This window comes from Acomys russatus, chromosome 21 (assembly GCF_903995435.1).
Source record: "Acomys russatus chromosome 21, mAcoRus1.1, whole genome shotgun sequence".
In the NCBI taxonomy this organism is placed as follows: Eukaryota; Metazoa; Chordata; class Mammalia; order Rodentia; family Muridae; genus Acomys; species Acomys russatus.
Genome location: NC_067157.1, coordinates 40,226,837 through 40,247,078, shown reverse-complemented (window position 1 = coordinate 40,247,078; position 20,242 = coordinate 40,226,837). Strand labels below are relative to the sequence as shown.

The 20,242-nt window shown below is 41.6% G+C and overlaps 1 protein-coding gene across 1 annotated transcript in view; it reads right to left on the bottom strand.

The window, feature by feature from the left end:
• Utrn (utrophin) overlaps window positions 1–20,242 on the bottom strand; it is a 490,302-nt gene that overhangs the window by 307,467 nt on the left and 162,593 nt on the right. Inside the window, exons 23-30 of the mRNA XM_051164610.1 lie at window positions 15,062–15,175; window positions 13,834–13,989; window positions 8,777–8,947; window positions 6,555–6,734; window positions 5,356–5,490; window positions 3,425–3,574; window positions 1,508–1,669; window positions 531–659 (exon numbers count right to left, since the gene is read on the bottom strand). Coding sequence (XP_051020567.1) covers window positions 531–659; window positions 1,508–1,669; window positions 3,425–3,574; window positions 5,356–5,490; window positions 6,555–6,734; window positions 8,777–8,947; window positions 13,834–13,989; window positions 15,062–15,175 — 1,197 coding nt within the window. The remainder of the gene's footprint in view (window positions 1–530; window positions 660–1,507; window positions 1,670–3,424; window positions 3,575–5,355; window positions 5,491–6,554; window positions 6,735–8,776; window positions 8,948–13,833; window positions 13,990–15,061; window positions 15,176–20,242) is intronic.

Here is a 20,242-nt window from a genome sequence, read left to right as displayed (position 1 = left end):
GGTGACCCCAACCATAACATTGTCATTGTTACTTCATAACTGTAATAACGCTACTGTTATAAATCATAATGTAATATCTGATATACATGATATCTGATAAGCGACCCCAAAAAGGGTCATGACCCACAGATTGAGAACCACTGATGTAAAGGAACTCCTCAGTGCCGTGAACGAGCAAAACCCAGTATCTCGGTCTCAGAAACAATAAATCTGCAAGAGATGATGCCTCTGGAATAAGAGTGCATTAGCTTTCTAGCCTTTTCAAGAAAACCAAGGTCATGAACATAGACCTCAGATGCCTTTCACCACATTAGGAATGAAAGGCCATCTCATGCCACCCACTAAGGATCTGAGTGACCTCGCATCCTGCATAGTACAAGTCTCTGTGCTCAGAGAACGGTCTACATACAGCCAACTGCTAGGTCAGACTCATTCTCTCTCTTCTCGGCCTCACTATTAGAACCATCACCTCGTTTGCATCACGGTTCAGAGCAAAGGTACCGAGGTAACCATGCCTAGTCAGTCATTACCTGTAGCATGTCCATCTGACTTCCTCCTCTCGTGGCCCTGCCCTCCGGGGAGGTTGGGGGCTGGGAGCGAACATTCCTTCTGAGCTCCTCCAGGGTCAGCTCATGGGCTGAGATCTCTGCCTGGATCTTCTACCGGGAGGATGAAGAAGGGAGAAGGTGTGTTTTTAAAGTACACCAAGAGACCCAAGGTAAAGGCTCATGCATGCAATCCTAGCAGTCTGGAGGCCGAAGCAGGAGGATTGCCGTGAATTTAAGGTCAATCTCAGCTGCATAGTTAGTTCCAGACAAGCATGAGTTATAGCACATATCCTGTCTTTATACAACAATAGCAAAGTACATGAAGAGATTAATAATAATAATAATAATAATAATAAAATACAGAAGTTCAATGTGGTTGTATAATATATGATCATGTATTGAATACACTCTAATAAACTTGTGGACACATAATAATAACACAGACTGCTGCACTGCTGCAAAAATGTGTCATGTACCTGCTAAGGTCCTAGCACGTCATGTCTGATGTGCACATCTGACTTATACAGAATAACCTGTCGGCACTTTATGTCTTAAATATGCCATTTTCTAATGTAGAAAATGTGTGAAAGGAACTGGAAAAATGGCTCAGCTGTTAAGAGCACCAGCGGCTCTTCCAAAAGATCTAGGTTCCTTTCCCAGCACCACATGGTGGTTTATAACAGTCTAACTCCAGTGCCAGGGGATTTGATGTCCTCTTCTGGCATCCACAGGCACTAGGCATGAACGCAGTGCACATGTGCACGTTAGCACATCACCCACATGCATAAAATATGAAAGAGAAAAAGCGTGTCAAAGTCTCACAAGAGGGACAAGAACAGCTCAGAGTCAAAGCGCGCTCCACAAAGCATCTTCATCCCCCTGCCTCCAGCAGCTGAGGAGCAGGCTGCAGCTAACTGCCCTTCCTCAGAACGCAAAGGCTCTCAACATCACAGCAATACCTGAGCTTCCTGTGGCAGCTGGAAGGCATCGACCCTGTCAGTCAGGTATGTGGTGAGCTGTTTGTCCAGCTCGCCCAGGCTCTCCCTCAGCACCTGAAGCATGTGGTCGGTTTCACGGAGGACCTGGACTTGCTTCTCCAACGCAATCTGTTTGCTCTCCGCCTGTGCAGAGGAAGACATTTCCTTTGTAACTGCTGAGCGCAAATATAAATAGCTGACTGTGTTTTCTGGCCATGAAGATTATAATAAAGTACTGATTCAAGACTGTAGCTCTCCATATAAATAAATAATAACCATCAATAATAAGAGTGCAAATGTTCTCCTGGTATCTCATGGACAAAGTGGCTGAATCTCTCATTTTTACTTCTTTCTATTAATGTACACTATGACAAAATACAAGTATGAAAAGATCTCCCATAGGGCATATAAAATGGAATAAACATGTGTATTTTAGGGGACTGGCTCAGAGGCTAAGAGTATTTGCTGTCCTTGTAGAAGGCCAGGGTTTGGCTCCCACCATGATGGCTCACAATCATCAGTAACTCCAGTTGTAGGGGATCAGACACCCTCTTCTGAACTCCACCAGCACTAGACACAAATATAGGGCACATACACATATATGCAGGCACTCATGTATGTAAATGTCTTATAAGTAAAATTTGTAATTTATTTTCAAAAAATTTTAATTAACCAGAAAGGCAATGCCTATCAAAATCGGATATAGTAAAAATGTCTATCGAGAAAATAAATATCTAGATTTTTTTCCTAAAATTGGGAACAAGTTTTAAAGGTGTACATGTGTGTTAAAACACTAATTGCCACATGTCTTTGGATTAAGTGCAGTGCTACTTATAATCTAAATGTCCACAGTAGTTATTTGGTCATCTGTTAGAGCTATCAACCTTCTCACCAAATAACAATTCCCTTTTCTTATCACTGATACAAATATGTATGTTGAGATGTAATCTGGATATGAGCCAAGTGATACAGCTTTCATAAGTTAATATCAAATTCTGATGCCCTAATCATTCCTAGGATATAGACATAGGAGTTATTGTTCTAGCCGGGCGTGGTGGCACACATCTTTAATCCCAGCAATCTGGAGGCAGAGGCAGGCAGATCTTTGTGAGTTCGAGAACAGCCTGATCTACAAAGTTGTTACACAGAGAAACCCTGTCTCAAAAAGCCAATAAATAAATAAATAAATAAATAAAGAGTTGTTCTTCTTAAACATAATTGCGATATGATTCTTAGAGAAAAGTACATAGTTCACAAGGTAGAAATCATCTCAAAGGCGTGGTAGGGATGGGGCACAACTGGGAATTGAACCCAGGGCCTGTGTGTGCTAGGCAAGTGCTTTACCACTGAGCTCCATCCAGTATCTGAGAAGGTTTTGTTTCATTCCGTTTTTTTTTGGGGGGGGGTTGTTGTTTTTTGGGGTGGTGGTTGTTGTTGTTGCTGTTGTTGTTGTTTTGAGACAATGTCGTCTATGTAGCTTCAACTGGCCGAGGACTCCCTATGCAGGCCAGTCTGACCACAAGCTCAGAGATCTACTTGCCTCTGCCTCTTGAGTGCTAGGATTAAAGACATGTACCACCATGCATGGCCTGACAATTTGGCTTGTATTTGTTTTTTAATCATCAACTTGTGCCTGACCTATAAATATGAGATCTATTCTTCCATGCTTCTTCAAGTTCTCATGCTCCCATTAATATCAACTGACTACTTTAACCCCAACCGCGCCAAAGCCTTAACTAACGGGGGCCAGTTAGACATTACTAAGTGTAACCAGCATGGAAGCTCCAAGTGAGATGAGCACTGGGTCAACGGCTCAGCGGTTAAGGGAGTAAGGGAGGGAGATCTGGGTCAGCTTGCTGCAGTAACTACCCAACCACACTGCGCATGTCTGGTTCTCACCAAGTGACTCAGATCTTCATAGCGGCTGTTAAAAGCCTCCAGCTTCTCGCTGATTATGTCATCCAGGATCCCACCATCAATCAGAGTCTGCCCAAGTTCCCGAATCTGAGTACGATTATCCGCTGGGTGACGCAAAACAGATTCCAGAGACTGTAATGGGGGAGAAAAAATAGTAACAGTACATTCTCTAAATCTAAATGGATTGAGATCTACAAAATGCCATATTAAGACAAGTATTAATTCCACTTTCTGGAAATCTACCTAAGAAATAAATAATACCAATAATTAAGGAAATAACTAAAACACAAAACTGCCCAGCACAACATTAACAAAATCACAAAACAAAACAAAAACATCCAAGAACATAAGTAATAATGTAATTGCATAAAATAATTCCAACAATTATTAATTGTATGAGAACTTCTCAGTGTAAGATATAAAACAACACTATATAAATATAATTATCTCAAGTGTTATTAACTACACTAGCAAAATTAAAGATTCATTTTTCTACCACATGATACAGACATACACTAAGTATTTTTATGTATACAGTTCCATAGACATAAATCCAATTAACTTTATGGGTTAAATATTATTCCCATTCTGCAGACGGGAAAACTGAATCACTGGAATTTTTTGTCATATACAAGTCAATAATAAAAGGGAAAAAACAAAACAAAACAAAAGAAACAAACAAGTAAAAAAACCCAAGGCTCCAGTTTGCAAAACTGTTAGGATCATGAGCCCATTGAGTGTTGGCACCCTGCAGTGTGTGTGCAGACAAGTAAAGAGAACAAGAGAGAAAAATATAGAAAACATTTCAAAGTGTTTATCGTGAAACTTGCTTTTATTCTTCTCCATTGCCTGGGTTTCTGGAGTTTATATTTACTAACCTACAAGGACAGCATGTGTGTCATTTGTTTAATGGGTGTCTATTGCTTTCCACGCAGTTCGTCATCCACTCTGCTTCATCTGAGAAGTGACAATCCCTCTCCACCCCATCCCCAAGAGCATCCATCTGCAGGAATGTAGCCCCCACAGCCCCAGCAATGTCTCTGAATTCCCATTCAGCTGTTCCTTCGATATCCACACTATGCTGCTACTTCTGCATAAGCCCCGGCCCTTTTCCCTAAGCAAACCTTCCTGGTTAGACTGCAGTTCATTCCAGAAGCAAATACCACCACAGTATCATGTGCACTCCTGGGCTGAAAACTGCAGAACAAGAAAGCCTTCAGGATACAGTACTTCTTGGCCCCAGGGCACTGAAGCCCCAGCCTTGCCATCCAGCTCCCACATCCGTGGAGCCCCTGCCTTCACGAATGCACATACCGGCCTGCCTCAACTTTTATATCTGAAGACAGTCAACTAGAAGCCACTTTACACATGGTTCATGCCATATTCTTAAGTGCAATAAAAAACAAAACAGAGGAGATGCTGAAATAAACTGGACCCCATTAAGTGAGCATCACTGGGTCTAAATCACACATGTAGCTCCTGCCTTACAAAGCTCATTGTAAAGAATCCCTGGGGGCTGGTGAGATGGCTCAGTGAGTAAACAGGAGCTTGCCGCAAAGTCTAACAACCTGAATTTGATCCCTGGGATCAACATGATGCAAGGGGAGAAATGACTTTTGCAAATTGTGCTCCGCCCTCCATACACACGCTATGGTATACACACATAGATTAGATACAACAGATAGCTAGCTAGCTAGATAGATAGATAGATAGATTGATAGATAGATGATAGATTGATAGATAGATGATAGATTGATAGATTGATAGATAGATAGACAGATAATAGATAGATGATAGATAGATAGATAGATAGATAGATAGCTAGATAGATGATAGATAGACAGACAGACAGACAGCACATCTGTCCTCAATGCAGTGAAAATAACCAGGCTCATCAAGAGTAAGGGGCCAACCTCCAGAGCGTCATGAACAGCGTCTGTCCTCTCGGGCAGGGCCTCCGTGCTCCGCACACGTTCCTCCAAAGTGTCCAACCAAGTGGTTTCCAGATCTAAATAGTGAAGCAGCTCAACCCAGCATGACCAGACTTCCTAAGGAACGGCAAGGGGAAACTTTAGACTGGAGAGAAGCCATACCATCCGCCCTCCCTTCAGTTAATAAGAACTCTGTTCCCATGTGAGTAACAGGCAGGAATTCAGAAACCTATGAAGCTAAAACATCAAACGAATGAGACAAAACTAAATTTGTCAATGAACTAGGAGCAGTTAAGATGGAGGGAAAAAGACAAATGGAAAAAAGTCTGCCTCAGTTTCTGCCTTGAGCGGCAGAAGTAGAAATAAGCATTTCTAGTTTAAGGTCGGCCTGATCAACTCAGTGAATTCCAGGCCAAGCAGGGCAGTGTCGCAAGGCCCTGCCTCAAAAACACCAATCAACAAGGTAAGTGACGAAAAATGACTAAAAGATCAGTAAACATGTTTAAATATCTCTACTCCATTATCATGTCTGCAGAATTCGCCACAACTCAATCACTTGTTTCAGGGTGTGTTTCATTTAAATTGTAATAACTCAAAATGTTTCTTAAATTTTTCAACCAGATTTTCTTAAGCAATGAAGATGAGAGACAACCTCATTAAAATTATCACCACAGAATAATCCAGATCTTCAATTTAACAGGGAAGGGATTATTTTCCTAAAATGCAATGAAACATCTACATATTTAAGTTCATTTTCCCTCCAGTAAATGTCAGACACTACTCAAAATAAAAACTTGAATTCCTATCCGTTTAGTCAGCCAGGTAAAAGAAAGCATGCTGGGTTCTTTCAAGATGTTCGGGAATTTGAGGACTATAACATATAAAAAAGATTAAAAGATTAAACGTATAAAAATATTAAAGCCTGAAAGGGATAAATTATTACTAATGAACTTTCTGAGAAATAGAAGCGGATCTTGGTTTTCCTAAAAAGTAAATAAAAATAAATAAGTAAATAAATAAATAAAAATCTTTCTTAGTTTTATCCTCCTAGTCCATCAAAAATTTTGACCCAATGTTTAACAAAATAACGGAGTTTTCTTTTATTTTTTTCTTACTAAGATAGGAAAATGTTCATTACAGGGCAGGGCCTGTTTCTCAGGACAGTATCAGCAATTGCATACCTCTAGAGTATGGCATTTTCCTCGAATTCTATTACAGAGCAGTTGGTAACTTTCCAGAACCACATTGAACTCCGATGTCAACTCCTGGCCACCAGAGGGCACCTTGGCAGCCACCAGCTTGATGCTGTCTTTCAGAATTTTCACCCTCACCTCCTTCTGTAACACATCCTCTTTCGCTCTCTGTCCCAAGAAAGGAGTAATTTAAAGCATGGTTTACTGTGACCAATATCTTTCTTTTAAAAATAAATAAATAAATAATACGAAATTAAAATACCTGAATGATTCTATACGCCTGGATAGAATATTATTTAGAAAACTGCATAACGTGAGGTTTTTAAAAGAAGAATGCTAAAAATAAAATCTCACTCTTCAAGTTTCCATTCCCAGGCCTACAATGTTTTCATTTAATACCACCAGAGCTCGCAAGGCAAGCTATCCTAAACAGTGTTTACTGACAAGAAATACTTCCAAACTCTGAGTTCAGGGTAAGGAACTAAATGAACTCATTTTAACGGACCACCGGAGGTCTGAGCACATTAAACTGAAATAAACACCCTCAAAAATGGCAGGGGACCATGATAGAGGCATCCGTTAAAATGTCCCACAAATCCTCGTAAAAAACATTTTCCTCCTACAAGACTGGTACATCCATCTTCCCAAGAGCGAACAGCATACCGAAGACGATGAGGTTCCACCAGCATCATGACCCAGAGATCAAGCTCCCTGCTCTCCATGCGTGTTTAAGATGCTTGCTCTCACACACAAGAAACCCCACTTGCAGCCGCCTTCGACTTCCCCTTTCAGCTTTTCTTAGTGCTTAATGGATTTCAGCTCTCCCGGGGTGAGAGAAAAGTAGTTAAGTGTAGTGGCTTTTAAGTTCCTAATGGCTTGTCAGAGGAGTAAAAATAAATAAGAGTGTTGCCCAATCAAAGATTTCAATCTCATTTCTCTCTGCTGACAACTACAATGACTTTTTTAAACAGCACCAAACTACAGTTCCAACAGTGGGAGAGAAAAATGAGGTAATCATTCTTCACACGGACCACCTTTAAAATATTTTCTATACTGAAAATATTTTTTAAATTTTTCAAAAAGAGCTACATAATATATATGTGTGTGTGTGTGTGTGCGCGTGTGTGTGTGTGTGCGTGTGTGTGTGTGTGTGTGTGCGTGTGTGTGTGTGTGTGTGAATTTTTTTCCGTATCTTGCCACAGCTTAAGTAAGTCTCTTTTCATATGTGCTGACTCATAGGTAGCACACAGGAACATCACATAAACTCTTTTTAAAATCTGCCTACACAGAAAGCTTTGCCTTAGCCATGTTATTGGCTAAGTTAACTGTTGGGTAGTCATATATCATGGTACTTGCTCATTTACAAACAGAAGGATAAATCTCAGAGACAGAGTCATGCCTTCATGTTTGACGAAGAGTAAAGGCAATGTGGGTCTGCGGCCTAGTTCTTTCATTATACAAGAACTACAAGAATAGAAGTTTCTGGAACCACAGTCTGTGACTCCAACTTATCTTCACCTCATTTTTTTCCTTTACATGCTCTGTCCCCTAAAGATATTATGGGGTTCCCATATACCCCAAATACTGACTTTACAACATCTGCATCCTGCTCCAAGGATGTCCTGGGGTTCCTGTGTGACCCCAATACTGACTGGAATCAAACCAGGAGAACCTCTAACCAAATTGTGAAGTCTCCTTTGTTTCTTACCAAAAATTATACTTCCTGGAATAGAAAGTCCACACCACTGTGACTATAATCAATGCCACAAAATAAACACTGAGAAAATGGTAAAGTGAAAAATGTACAGGTGACACTATGCTAAAAAAGAAAAATTATAGTTTCTGTGCACGGCCCTTCTTCGAGACTTTTAAGTCCTCTGTTGCTCTCCAAGGCTACAACCTATATGACTGTCCACAGGGACCTCATGGCATCAACTCTGGGGTGGATTTTAACCAATGGACTGGCACCTGCATCCTTTCCCAACTAAAATCACCACAGCTACTCTTCCCATTTTTTTTAAATTTAAAATCTACTACGAGAGCAGACTTCTCTACATGAGTCTGTGTAGTGTGAGGACTGACAGACTGATTAGTGTGAAGAGATAGACACAGGACCTCACCCACCATGAGAGCCGACTTCTCTACCTGAGTCTGTGTAGTGTGAGGACTGACAGACTGATTAGTGTCGCAAGACGGACAAAGAATCTCACCTTCATTTCCTCCACGGCACTCTCAAGCTCTTCTGGAGACTTGTACTCGAAGTCTCTCTCCAGGTACTCCTCTTCAGCCTGAGCCATCCATTCCTGCATCTCAGCCAAGTCCTTTTTCAAGTTCACGGCCTTCTCCTGATTATCAGACAGCCTGCTTTTCTGAATCGTAATCTAGGAAGGAAACACCACTCCGTTCAGTAAATACATTTGAATACATTAAATGCCAAGTTCTACCCTTTAATATTTAAAGACGCTGTAATAAATCTCCAGTCTTACATTTTAATATTCAAGTAAAACTTTTTATATGTCCTGTGCTGGTGCTGGGTAATGTCAGAAATGATGAAAATATAATCAATTCTACACAGCATTTTAGACGGAAACCTAACTTGAAAATACCCACTATAACTCTGAAAACAGAGTTCACAGCTGGTGTGTTTTCTCCACAGTAGCCTGCACATCACGTTCCAACACTATGAAAGCAACAGGGAGGAGGGAACTTCTTCCATCCAAGGTTGGTTTCTAACCTCTTAATTCCACATGAAAGAGTTTATCCTATAGCTATAAAGGTATATACATTAAAAAACCTTATTGTAACATTCTTTATTATTACAACAAAACCAAAGAGGAATCAGAATTCCCAATGTGTCCTTACTTCCTAACGTGAGGGGGATGGAGCTGGGCGTGGCTGCGCACTCCTTCAATCCCAGCACTAGGGCAGCAGAAGCAGGGGGAGCTCTGTGAATCCAGGGCTAGCCTGGTCTTAAAATTAAGACCTGCTCTCAAAAATAAGGAAAAAACTGAAGTGGGAAGGAATACTATTAAAAAAAAAATGTCCATACAATATTACCCTATAAAATGTTGCTTAAAATGCAGAAGATAAGGGCTGGAGGGATGACTCAGTGGTTAGGAGCACTGGCTGCTCTTCCAGAGGATGCAGGTTCAATTTCCAGCACCGACATGGCAGCTCACAACTATCTATAACCGTAACTCCAGCTACAGGAAATCCAACACTCTACACACAGAGACAGCCGTACAGACAAAACTCCAAGGCACATAAAACAAAAAGAAAATTAATGTTGTAGTAGTGTGGTGGAGGAGGAGGAGGAGGAGGAGAGAGGAGAGAGGAGGAGGAGGAGAGGAGGGAGGAAGAAGAAGAAGAAGAAGAAGAAGGAAGAAAAAAGAAGAAGAAGAAGAAGGTGATATATTTGAATAAATCGCTATTTGCCTGAATCTGGCTCAGTAACTTTGTTAAGTACTGCACAAGTATTTTCAGAGCTCCTCGCCTGACCACAAATTCACTTCGGTTGGAAGAGACGATCCTGCACACAGGAATAGCACAGCCTTCCCCTAACACAGCCACTAGCCTGATCAAATTACACGTCAGTAAGGAAGACGCCTCACCAGAGCTGACAGTAACCAGAGGCCAGGGCAGGAACAGGACGGTTCACAGGAACGTGGGTTAAGGAACAGTTAGTGGCTTTCCTGTTCCCTCCCTCCAAACAGGAGCCCAGTTCTAAAAATAGACAGAAAACTTTTCTTTCCATGCCCACGGCCATCCCCACCCGCCAGCTGGGGTGTTACTCTTCAATGAAGAAGCCACAGCAGCACACACTGCTGTTTCCCATGCTGGATGCTCAACACTTTCACTTGGACAGCTCTTTCTAAAACTGTGTATCGTGTGTGTGCGTGCTTTGTGTGTATAAAATGAAATCTAGCCACATAAATATAGACTTTCTAGCCCACTTTCAGAAGGTTTTCTGTGCTTGCACTTTCTGAACAACAGTCAGTTACATCCTTTTAGCAGATCCATAGAAAAGTTGAGAAAAAAACCCAAAAAATCATAACTATATACTTCATATTTTAGCACATTAATAATTTCTTTCATGATAAAACATGTTACTGTGTAGCGGGAACAAAACTGCCTTGAGCAGGAACAAGACCCGCCCCCCGACCTGGCAACACGCATGCGCAGAAGGAGGTCTTCAAGAAAAGTCCGCTGAGACCGACCTGGACATGACTGGGCACGCCCAGAGACTGACTGCCTAGATTCTGGACACTGACAAGATGGGAACCAAAGAGGAGGAGCCACAACAGCAGCTCGCAGTTTGGGAGCCGATTGGACACTGAGAGAGGTATCAAGGCGTGCCCTATTTCAGCAATAAGGGAGACCGCTTCTGCCTCTGGCATGACTCTCGAGGTCTATACTGTTGACTCCGCGCCAGCTTACCCCGAACCCCAAGGGTCCTGGGCATGGGTCCCAGCAACAGTACTACATATTTAGTTTAATCTTGTGTATAGAGGTGCCTGTAAACACCCCCTGTAAACATGCATGTATACCATATGCATGCAGTGCCTGTGGAGGCCAGAAGAGGGCATCAAGATCATCTGGAACTTGAATTACAGACTGTTGTGAGCTGCCATAAAGTTGCTGGGAATGGAACCTGGGTCCTCTGCAAGAGCTGCAAGTGCTCGTTAACTGCTGAGCCATCTCTCCAGCCCCAGACATGCCTATTTTAGCTAACCACAACTTAAAAGCCCTCTAAAATTTTTTACCAGTAAGTGATATAACTTTTCTAGAACTGATCTAAATAATTAACAACTCATACAATATGTAGGTCTTCTTTCCTGAAGACCCCTAAGTATTCTTCCTATACTTCAAGTCAAATGCAATTCATAGTAGATTTTATATTGTTGAGTGAGTGAGTGAGTGAGTGAGTGAGTGCGAGCGTAGGTGAACAGATAAACAGGGAAGGATGATGGATGGGTGGGCATATATGACGGATAATACACAGGGATGATAGATGGATGGATGAAGATTATGGAGGCTGAATGATAGATGGATGAAAGGCTGGATACAGGCAGGTAGGCAATAAATAAATGGATGCCAGATAGCTGCTTATTCCTCAATGACACTTAGGAACCACGTCCTCTATTTAGTTAGACAAAACCCCAGCCACTTACCCTACCAGATTGTGAAGCAGATACAGAAATACATATTTGGCTAGTGTATTGAGTGATATTACAAAAAGATTATTTTTTTAAGTTTGATAATGGCATTTTGACTTTATAAAAAACAAATGCCTTTATTATAACATATGATGATAATTTCAACATCATATCCAAAGTATATTTTCAAGATAAATAAAAAATATAATACAACACTAGCTATTGATAAATCTTGGACTAGGTCCATGGGTCTTTTTCCCTGTAGCATTGTTATAATTTTTCCTTCTCATTTAAACTTGTTCAAAATGAAGACATTGAGCTAAAACAAGAACAAAACATTCAATGATGCCACCATTAAGATTTTCCAATATAAACATTAGCCAAAAGCATTATATCCAAAAAAAAAAAAAAAAAAAAAAAAAAAAAAAAAAGTAATAGTCACAGCATGGTTTGTGGAAAATGATTGAATTTCACACTTTCTCCTCTTTTTTTTTTCCACTTCTCTTACTCACTGTCTTCTGGTTCCCATGCGCTAAGAGCACTAAAACATAAAAGACTGAAATTTTTAAAAAGAGGAAAAGTAAAATGCACCATGTATGGAAGCATTTCTACCATACTCCTCTGACCAGGACTCGTCACCTACCTGCCCCTCAGCAGCTTCTTTTGAGTTCTTATCCACACAAAACAGACCCTTTGCCAATCTCCGGAGCCACCCTCGACCATCAATATCCCATCATACGTTGTCCTCTACCCAAGCACTGTCTCTGTTTCCAAAAGTCAGTCCGCACATAGTATTTCTCACGACCTCAAACACTATCTCACCAGCCCAAGAGGTCATCATCTCTTCCACTCTGCAACGACCTAAGCGCTTTCTTTGTCTACTTTCGCCCTTGGCTTCCTGAAGCAAACCACCTACCCAAAAGCTGTAGGGACCTCAAAAACTAAACATGGCACTTCCCTGCTCAAAACTCTCCAACGTGGGTCAGTGGGTTGGCTCACTCCGATCACCCACACTTACACAACAGAAGAAGAGAACTGACTCTGACAAGTAACTCGTGACTTCTACATGTACCCGTGGTGCATGTGCCCATGGTGTATGCACCAACACACGGACACACGGTAGTAACAAGCAAAATAAGTTCACAAATTTCCAAAACCTCTCAAACAATGATTGACATCATTCTTAAAGCCCCATCCCCACTCAACCTTCTGACCTCAGCTATTCTTTGTTTCTGTATCACTAATTCCTCTCACTCTATTCCAGCTACAGTGCCCTGGGACCTCAGCAAACACACCACGTTCACTTCCACAGCTGAACTTTAAAATGGGAAATTCCCCATACAGCATATTCTTTTTCGAATCTGCCATGGCCTACCTCTTCCTTTACTCAGTACTCTACTGCAATGTCCCAAGATGAGCAAGACCCTGGCCAACCTGTTGAAAACAAATCTACCTTCTCTTAACTCTTAACTGTCCTTCCCTGACCTACAGGGATACAAACTCCTCAAGGCGAAGCTTTTCCCTGGTCATGGCTGTGTCCCAGAGCACAGAGAGAGCGCTGGCAGCAGACACTAATTAACTAAGTAAATGCTAAATTGCAGATGATTAATAAATATTAATAAATAGTATTTTGCTTCCTAAAAGATTAATAGCTATAATTAGTAGATAACACACTCACATGTCCTCAAGGCAAGACAAGTATCATAAATGAATATACAGAGCTCGATTTAAAACAGAAAGAAAAGCAAAGTCATGAGTCCCACTGGACAAGCAATACTCTTTCTTAATTTTAATATATATTAAATTATAAATATATATCATTATGACATTTAATATATAATATAAATTAATAATTATATTATTGATGGTTATAATATTAAATTTATATCTAAATATAAATTATATATTATAATATAATTTATTCAATTACTGCTATATACTAAAATTTAGGGAGAATGTTGCTTGGATACATACACACATATACATACACATCTATACATATATCTATGTGTGCACACACATGTGCACATGGATGCACATTTAAGTTTGGTTTTCCTGGTCAGGAGAAGCCAGTAACAGTGTGTGCCCTCCGCGAGAAGGTGAAAACTCACCTCTTTGCTGAACTTCTCCAGTTGGGCTTGGCAGTCCCCTAGTCTTGTCTGTACCCATGTTTTGATTCCAGCAACAGGGCAGCTTTGAAGGTTAGTCTCTATTTCTCTCATGTTTTTCAGAGATGACTCAACTGTTTCCATTTCATTAGCAAATGTCTAGATATAGGAAAGAAGCCTGCGTTGAGTGTACTCCCATGAAAGTGGGTATCAGTACCACACCCACCTGCCAGGATCCTGCAAATGTTCCAATGGCATATTGCCTGGGAGTCAGGATTCTCTGCTACTTAAGAAATAAGGCCTGGTGGCACTCAGGATGGGGAAGCAGGCTACCCAGATGAGACCTGATAGGCCCTGATCATATAGTGGGGGAGGAGATCCCCTTCTGTCACAGGCCTAGGGGAGGGGAATAGGATGAGAGAGGGAGAGAGGGAGGAACGGAAAGATACAAGTGAGAGGACAAGAATCAAGATGTAATCTGAATAAATTATTTAAATAAATAAAAAAGCGATACCTCGCTTCAAGAAACTCATTTCGCCTGGTGTTTAATATGGCCATTTGCAAAAGTTAGATTAGAAATACTTGAATCTCCGTGGGAAATAGGACTTTTACTTAATTTAGAGCATCATTTCTGAACTTGTAAGTCACGACCCCTTTGGGGGAGGTCACATCAAATATCCTGCATATCAGACATTTACAGTGCAATTCACAACAATAGTAAAATTCATCATCAAGTAGTAATGAAATAAGTTTAAGGTTGGTGGTCACCGCCGCCTGAGGAAATGTGTTAAGGGGCCACAGCATTTGGAAGGTTGAGTTGAGAAGCACTGCTTTAGAGACACCTGGTCATCTCATCAACCATAAAAAGTCGCATGTGGCGTTACTAACATCAGTGATTTGTTAACTATGCTTCTCATAACGGCTGATCATGGGGAACAATGACAGCAACACACTCATGGTAATCTTTTACATTAAGCTCACCATTGTCACAGAAGAGAACGGCTTCCGAGGAAATAAATTTACTCTCATTCTTTTGTCATGAATTTTATAACCACAGACGGCAATGAAATGAGAGCAATATGTCTGTCTTTTATTAGCTATGAAGCCAAAATAAAAGCTTTACAATAAAAGGCACTTTATCTAGACATCATATGCCCCATCCTTACAATTTTAATAACAGCAAATGACAAAGGACAAGAAGAAAATGTTATTTATGTGAGCGAGAACTCACAGAGCACTGGTCAAGCTGCCTCTGAAGTGCAGCAGCGTCTCCTTGGGCAGCCTGCTCTCTCCTTAGGAAGTCGTTCACGCCGTCCATCCACTTCTGAATGACTTCGGAATCCACCTAAATCAAGCAGAATACCAGAGGGGGACATTATTCAGTGACACTCAAGATCTTCTGTGACTAGGAAGAAAGGGCCACTTCCCAAAACCTCGACAGCACCGTCTTCGTTTATTTCATTTCCTTTCTGAGGCCTCCCAACTTGGGAAATAAGGCTTTAATTTATTCTCAAGTAAAAATTTCCAGAAACGACAGCTTGGTAATCATTCCACAAGTCTCAAAACACTCTGGAAAGAACTGTCTTGTTGAAATGCAAGCAATATTTAGGACTAAGATTCAAATTACAGGGGAAAAAAATGCTATTCTAGTTAGAGTCAACTGAAAAAAAAAAACTTTTGTTTCCAACTAACTGAGAGCAATTTTTCTCTAAAGCTGGCTGCTGGAAGTGGGGGTCAACACACAGCATCATTGAGGAAACTCAATACAGGACTCTTCATTCTCCATGGAATGCCTCCTTCCTTGAAAATAGAACCAGCCAGTGTCTACTTGAGCTCCATTCAAAGTCACTAAGCACAGAGGGAAGGTGACCATGTTCCAGCAGACGCAGGCCTTAGAAAGGAGACTGTAAAGGTATATAGCAGTATAGAAGGCGAGGCCTCTTAAACTTCATTTCCCCCAGGGCCTCCACCTCCATCATTGGCTAGTCGGCCTTGTTAATGTCCCTAATATGTTTCCTGGAACCTACTGCAGTTCTTTCTTGATCACTCCCAGAAATAGAAATGAATGGGAACGATCAAATTCGAAAGTGGCCCCCATGTGTCTCCCTAGTCCTGTGAAGGCTAAATATTCCTTCCTGTGTGACGTTTCTAGGGCAATATAGCCGGGTAATGCACGAACCATTGCCATCCACATACTCTGAAAACAACAAAACTTATTTAATATTTCTATAGTACGCCAAATGAAACATCATCACCATCATCATTATTATCATTATTAGTAAGTTGGAATGAATCATAAAGGAAGTACTTGCCATGCAGATGCTAAACCTATAAAATACAGCCTAAAACGATTTCAGGTTTTTTCTTACTGACAGGTTATTCCATGTTTCTTTTGTGTCAAACTTGTTTGTTTTTAAGTACATCAGTCACAACATTATGAATCACTAAAACCCCAGTGTTCTCAGTAATTACCCCAAAATAGGCTTCCCTGTCAAATATTGCTTAACACATTGTTAGTGCAACTACGGAACTTGATCATAATACATAATAAATTTTGTTTTGCTATTTTGGCAATACCAGGTTTAAAAAAAAAAATAGACCAACAAGCCAACAGAAAAATTTAAAACTTTTAGCCTTTCCACTTTCCTACCAGCCGTTCTTCCTAACTTTCTTCTACTTGAATTGAGGTTGGTTGATTGGTTGGTTGGTTAGTTGGTTGGTTGGTTTGTTGGTTGGTTGGTTGGTTGGTTGGTTGGTTGGTTGGTTGGTTTAGATTGGGCTTCTTGCTGTTGAATTTTAGGATTTTTCCAAGTAAAATTTATAAGCCAATGACACTGCTTTCCTGAAAATGTCATAATCATATCCATTGCTTCTAAATGGATGCTAAAGAAAATGGAAGTGGGGCTGGAGAGGCAGACAAGAACACTCCTTTTTTACAGAACAGGGTTCTGTTCTCAGCAGCCCCATGGCAACTCACAACCTTCCTTAATTCCCGCTCCAGAGGATTTAGTGCCCTCTCCTGACCTCCATAGGCACTGCCTGCACATGGTACAAGCACATACCTGCAGGTCCCCATATATGCATATAACATTCAAAACAAAGCAACTAAAAATAAGAGCAGAGTTCATAAAGCATACCTTTTAAAACTGTCTGTTTGCCTGGTTGCATTGTTAATCCCTGTTCTGAACTTCTAAAGAATATAGTATTTCTGTGCTACTAGAAAATTCATTGAAGCTAATTTTGAATGAGGAACAGAGTTTCACAGCTAAGAATTTTCATTAACACTTACAGGTGCCTCACACCTCAAGGTGGCCATCAGTCACAGTTCTAAAGTACATTAGTCACAACATTATGAAAGACTAAAACCCCAGTGTTCTCTGTAATTACCTCAAAATAGGCTTCTTTATCAAATACTGCTTAACAGAATGCTATTTAACTATAGAACGTGATCATTATAAATACTAAATTTTGTTTTCCGTATGTTGACAATAACAGTTTTTAAAAAATAGATCAACTTCAGGCAGCTTTAACTCCTCACTGGCAAATGAGAGGAAACTTCAGGACACCAGTCACCTCCTCCTCTCTCTTCCTCACCTTTACAGGCACCCCCTGACCCAAGTGAGCACACACAGGGATCGCCTGCAGGCAAGTGACAGGTAGTCTTCATTTAGTGACCCCTTGCTACATAGTGTGGCCATAGGGTGGGGTGCCTAGTAAGTCTGCTGCTGCAAGGCATTTTTAATGTTTGAACTGACTCCTGTTTGCCTGGCTTTTCTTCTGCTGACTCTTTGACTCTGCCCCCTCAGCTACTCCACCAGCAAGCTCTGACTACTCCGCCCCCCTCAGCTACTCCACCCTCAAGCACTTTCACAGCACAGCCAGGGAACGCCCATTCCTTCTCTTGCTCTCAGCTTCACAGGAGAAAAGAGAAAGAGGAGTGTAGCAGACACAGACAAGCCACACAGAGTTAATCATCCCAAGACACACAAAGCAACTGAAAAGCCATCCTGTTTTCACTATAGAAACCCCTGTGTATAATCTGTATCCGTGTACACCATGAAGGAAAAGACACATGAAGGTCAGATGCCAACCTCAGCCGCTAATGTGGCTGTAAGAAACTAATTCTGCTCTTGGCACCTCGACTGCTTACTTACAAAAGCTGACTTATAACAACACCTGGGTCTGATTGTTTGAAAATCACAGTGAGTGTTTGTACAGAGGTCAGCACACAGATGCACGCAATATACAGTTAGCACCCGTGAAACATCTGCCTCACTATTAACAACATGGGCCTCACTAGAGAGCCAATGCTTCCAAATTCTAGAACTTACATCCTGTCAGAGACACCCAGGAATGTCCGGGTAAAGTTGTGCTTGCCAAAAATCAGGTACTTTTAAAATTTTTTTTTATTTATTATAATTTATTTACATTACATCCCAATTGTTATCACCTCCATCCCCACCCTCCCTCCCCCCCCTCTTCTTCTGCCCTATTCCCCTCCCCTAGACCTCTGACAACAGGGGACCTCCTCCCATACCATCTTACTGCAGCCTATCAGGTCTCATCAGGATAGCGTGCATCCCCTTCCTCTGTGTGCCTGCAAGGGGCAGTGATCAAATCCTGAGCAACAGAGTTCATGTCAAAGGCAGTCATCGTGCCCCCCCCCCCAAATGGCTACATCTAAACAGAGGGTCTGGGTGCTCTCCTTGCAATGTACTTGGTTGGGGCATGAGTTTGTGCAGGCCCCCTGGGTCCAGATCTGCAGGGCTTGATGGTAGGCACTTTTTTTTTTTTTTAAATTGCTGTCAACATTAACAATGATTCAGTCTTGTAATTGTTTTAAAGTATCGGGAAAATGGCCTATAAAAGAGCTTGATAGTGGTGTATCTACCTCACGGGACGGAGTCAAAGAGCTCAGCAGAAGAAAAGCCAAGCCAATGGGAGTCAGAAAACTTTACAAATGCCTTGTAGCAGTGGACTTACTAGGTACCCCACCCTGTGGCCACACTGTGTAGCAAGGGGGGTCACTAAATGAAGACTAGCTGTCACCTGCCTGCAGGAGATTACAGAGACTCAGCTCCTCCCTCCTTCACTCTCCCCAAAGGGTCTATTCCCGCCTCCCCACCCGAAAGGAAAATAATCTCATGCATCTGTGGCAGAAACCACCTGCTAATCCCACCATCCAGCTCATCTGAAAGCAGTGTTAATCCCTGTGTGAAAGCATAAGGCCACTGCCACAGTTTTAAACCAAATTCGAAGCAAGCATTAATGAAATACTACTAGCCAGACCCATTCCGGGCTGCTGAGAAAATAGCTATAGTCACACGTTGCAGAGGTTTCACCTAGGCAAACCCACAAGGCTATGTATTTCCCACCAGTCCAATCAGTGGCGAGAGTACATCCTGACATGTTTCTTGCCTATGTACCTCCCACCTACATGTGACCGAGCACATCTGGTGTGGGTAGGACAAACAAAACTCGTTCAGGGCAGTGAAAACATGTGGCTTGGTATTTCTCATAAACACTAGCCTCCAGCATTTCAAGAAGTATCTGCCCTTGGGCAAGCGGGCTTGCAGGTTAGAGGCACTTTTCTTTTATGGATCTCTTAGGCACAGTAATTAAAACTTAAAACATTACTGTGGCTCTCACACTGGTCCCTCAGCCAAGTCACAAAGAATTCACAAGAGCAGTACAGGTTCTTGAGCTATTTAAAACCACAGAGCTCAAGCTTAGCTTAGGTGTTTCTATTCCACAATAAAGGACAATGCCTTCTTTGCCTCCGTCCAACTTACTGAACAAATCCATGTGCATAGACACACACACACACACACACACACACACACACACACACACACACAGTTCTTCGGGGAGCTTCACTTCTTATAGTAAGTAAATTTGTTTTAAGTTCCTACTAAAAGTCTGGGAAATGGCTCAGTCAGTAAAGCACTTTCCTGGTAAGCATGGAGACCTGCGTTTGATCCGCAGAAGCCACAGAAAAAGTAGGGCATAGTGACAAATGGATGTTTCCCAAATGCTAGGAAAGGCAAAACAGGTAGATCCTGAGGTACACTGGCCACCTAGGTCCCAGGGACAGGCCTTGTTGAAACAACAGTCCAAAGACAAGCATCTGGCCTCTGGCTTTCACACACATATTCTCATAAGCATGCACATATTCTGTCTGTCTGTCTCTTTGTCTGTTTGCTGCGTGTGTGTGTGTGTGCATGCGTGTGCGCATGCACACGTGTGTCTGTCTCTCTCTCTGAAATTGTGTGTGCGTGTATGCACATAGATGCACATATTTCTTTCTCTGTCTCCCTGTCTCTCTCCTCTCTCTCTTCTCTCCTCTCTCTCTCTCTCTCCTCTCTCTCTCTCTCTTCCTCTCTCCTCCCTTCCTCTCCTCTCCTCTCTCTCT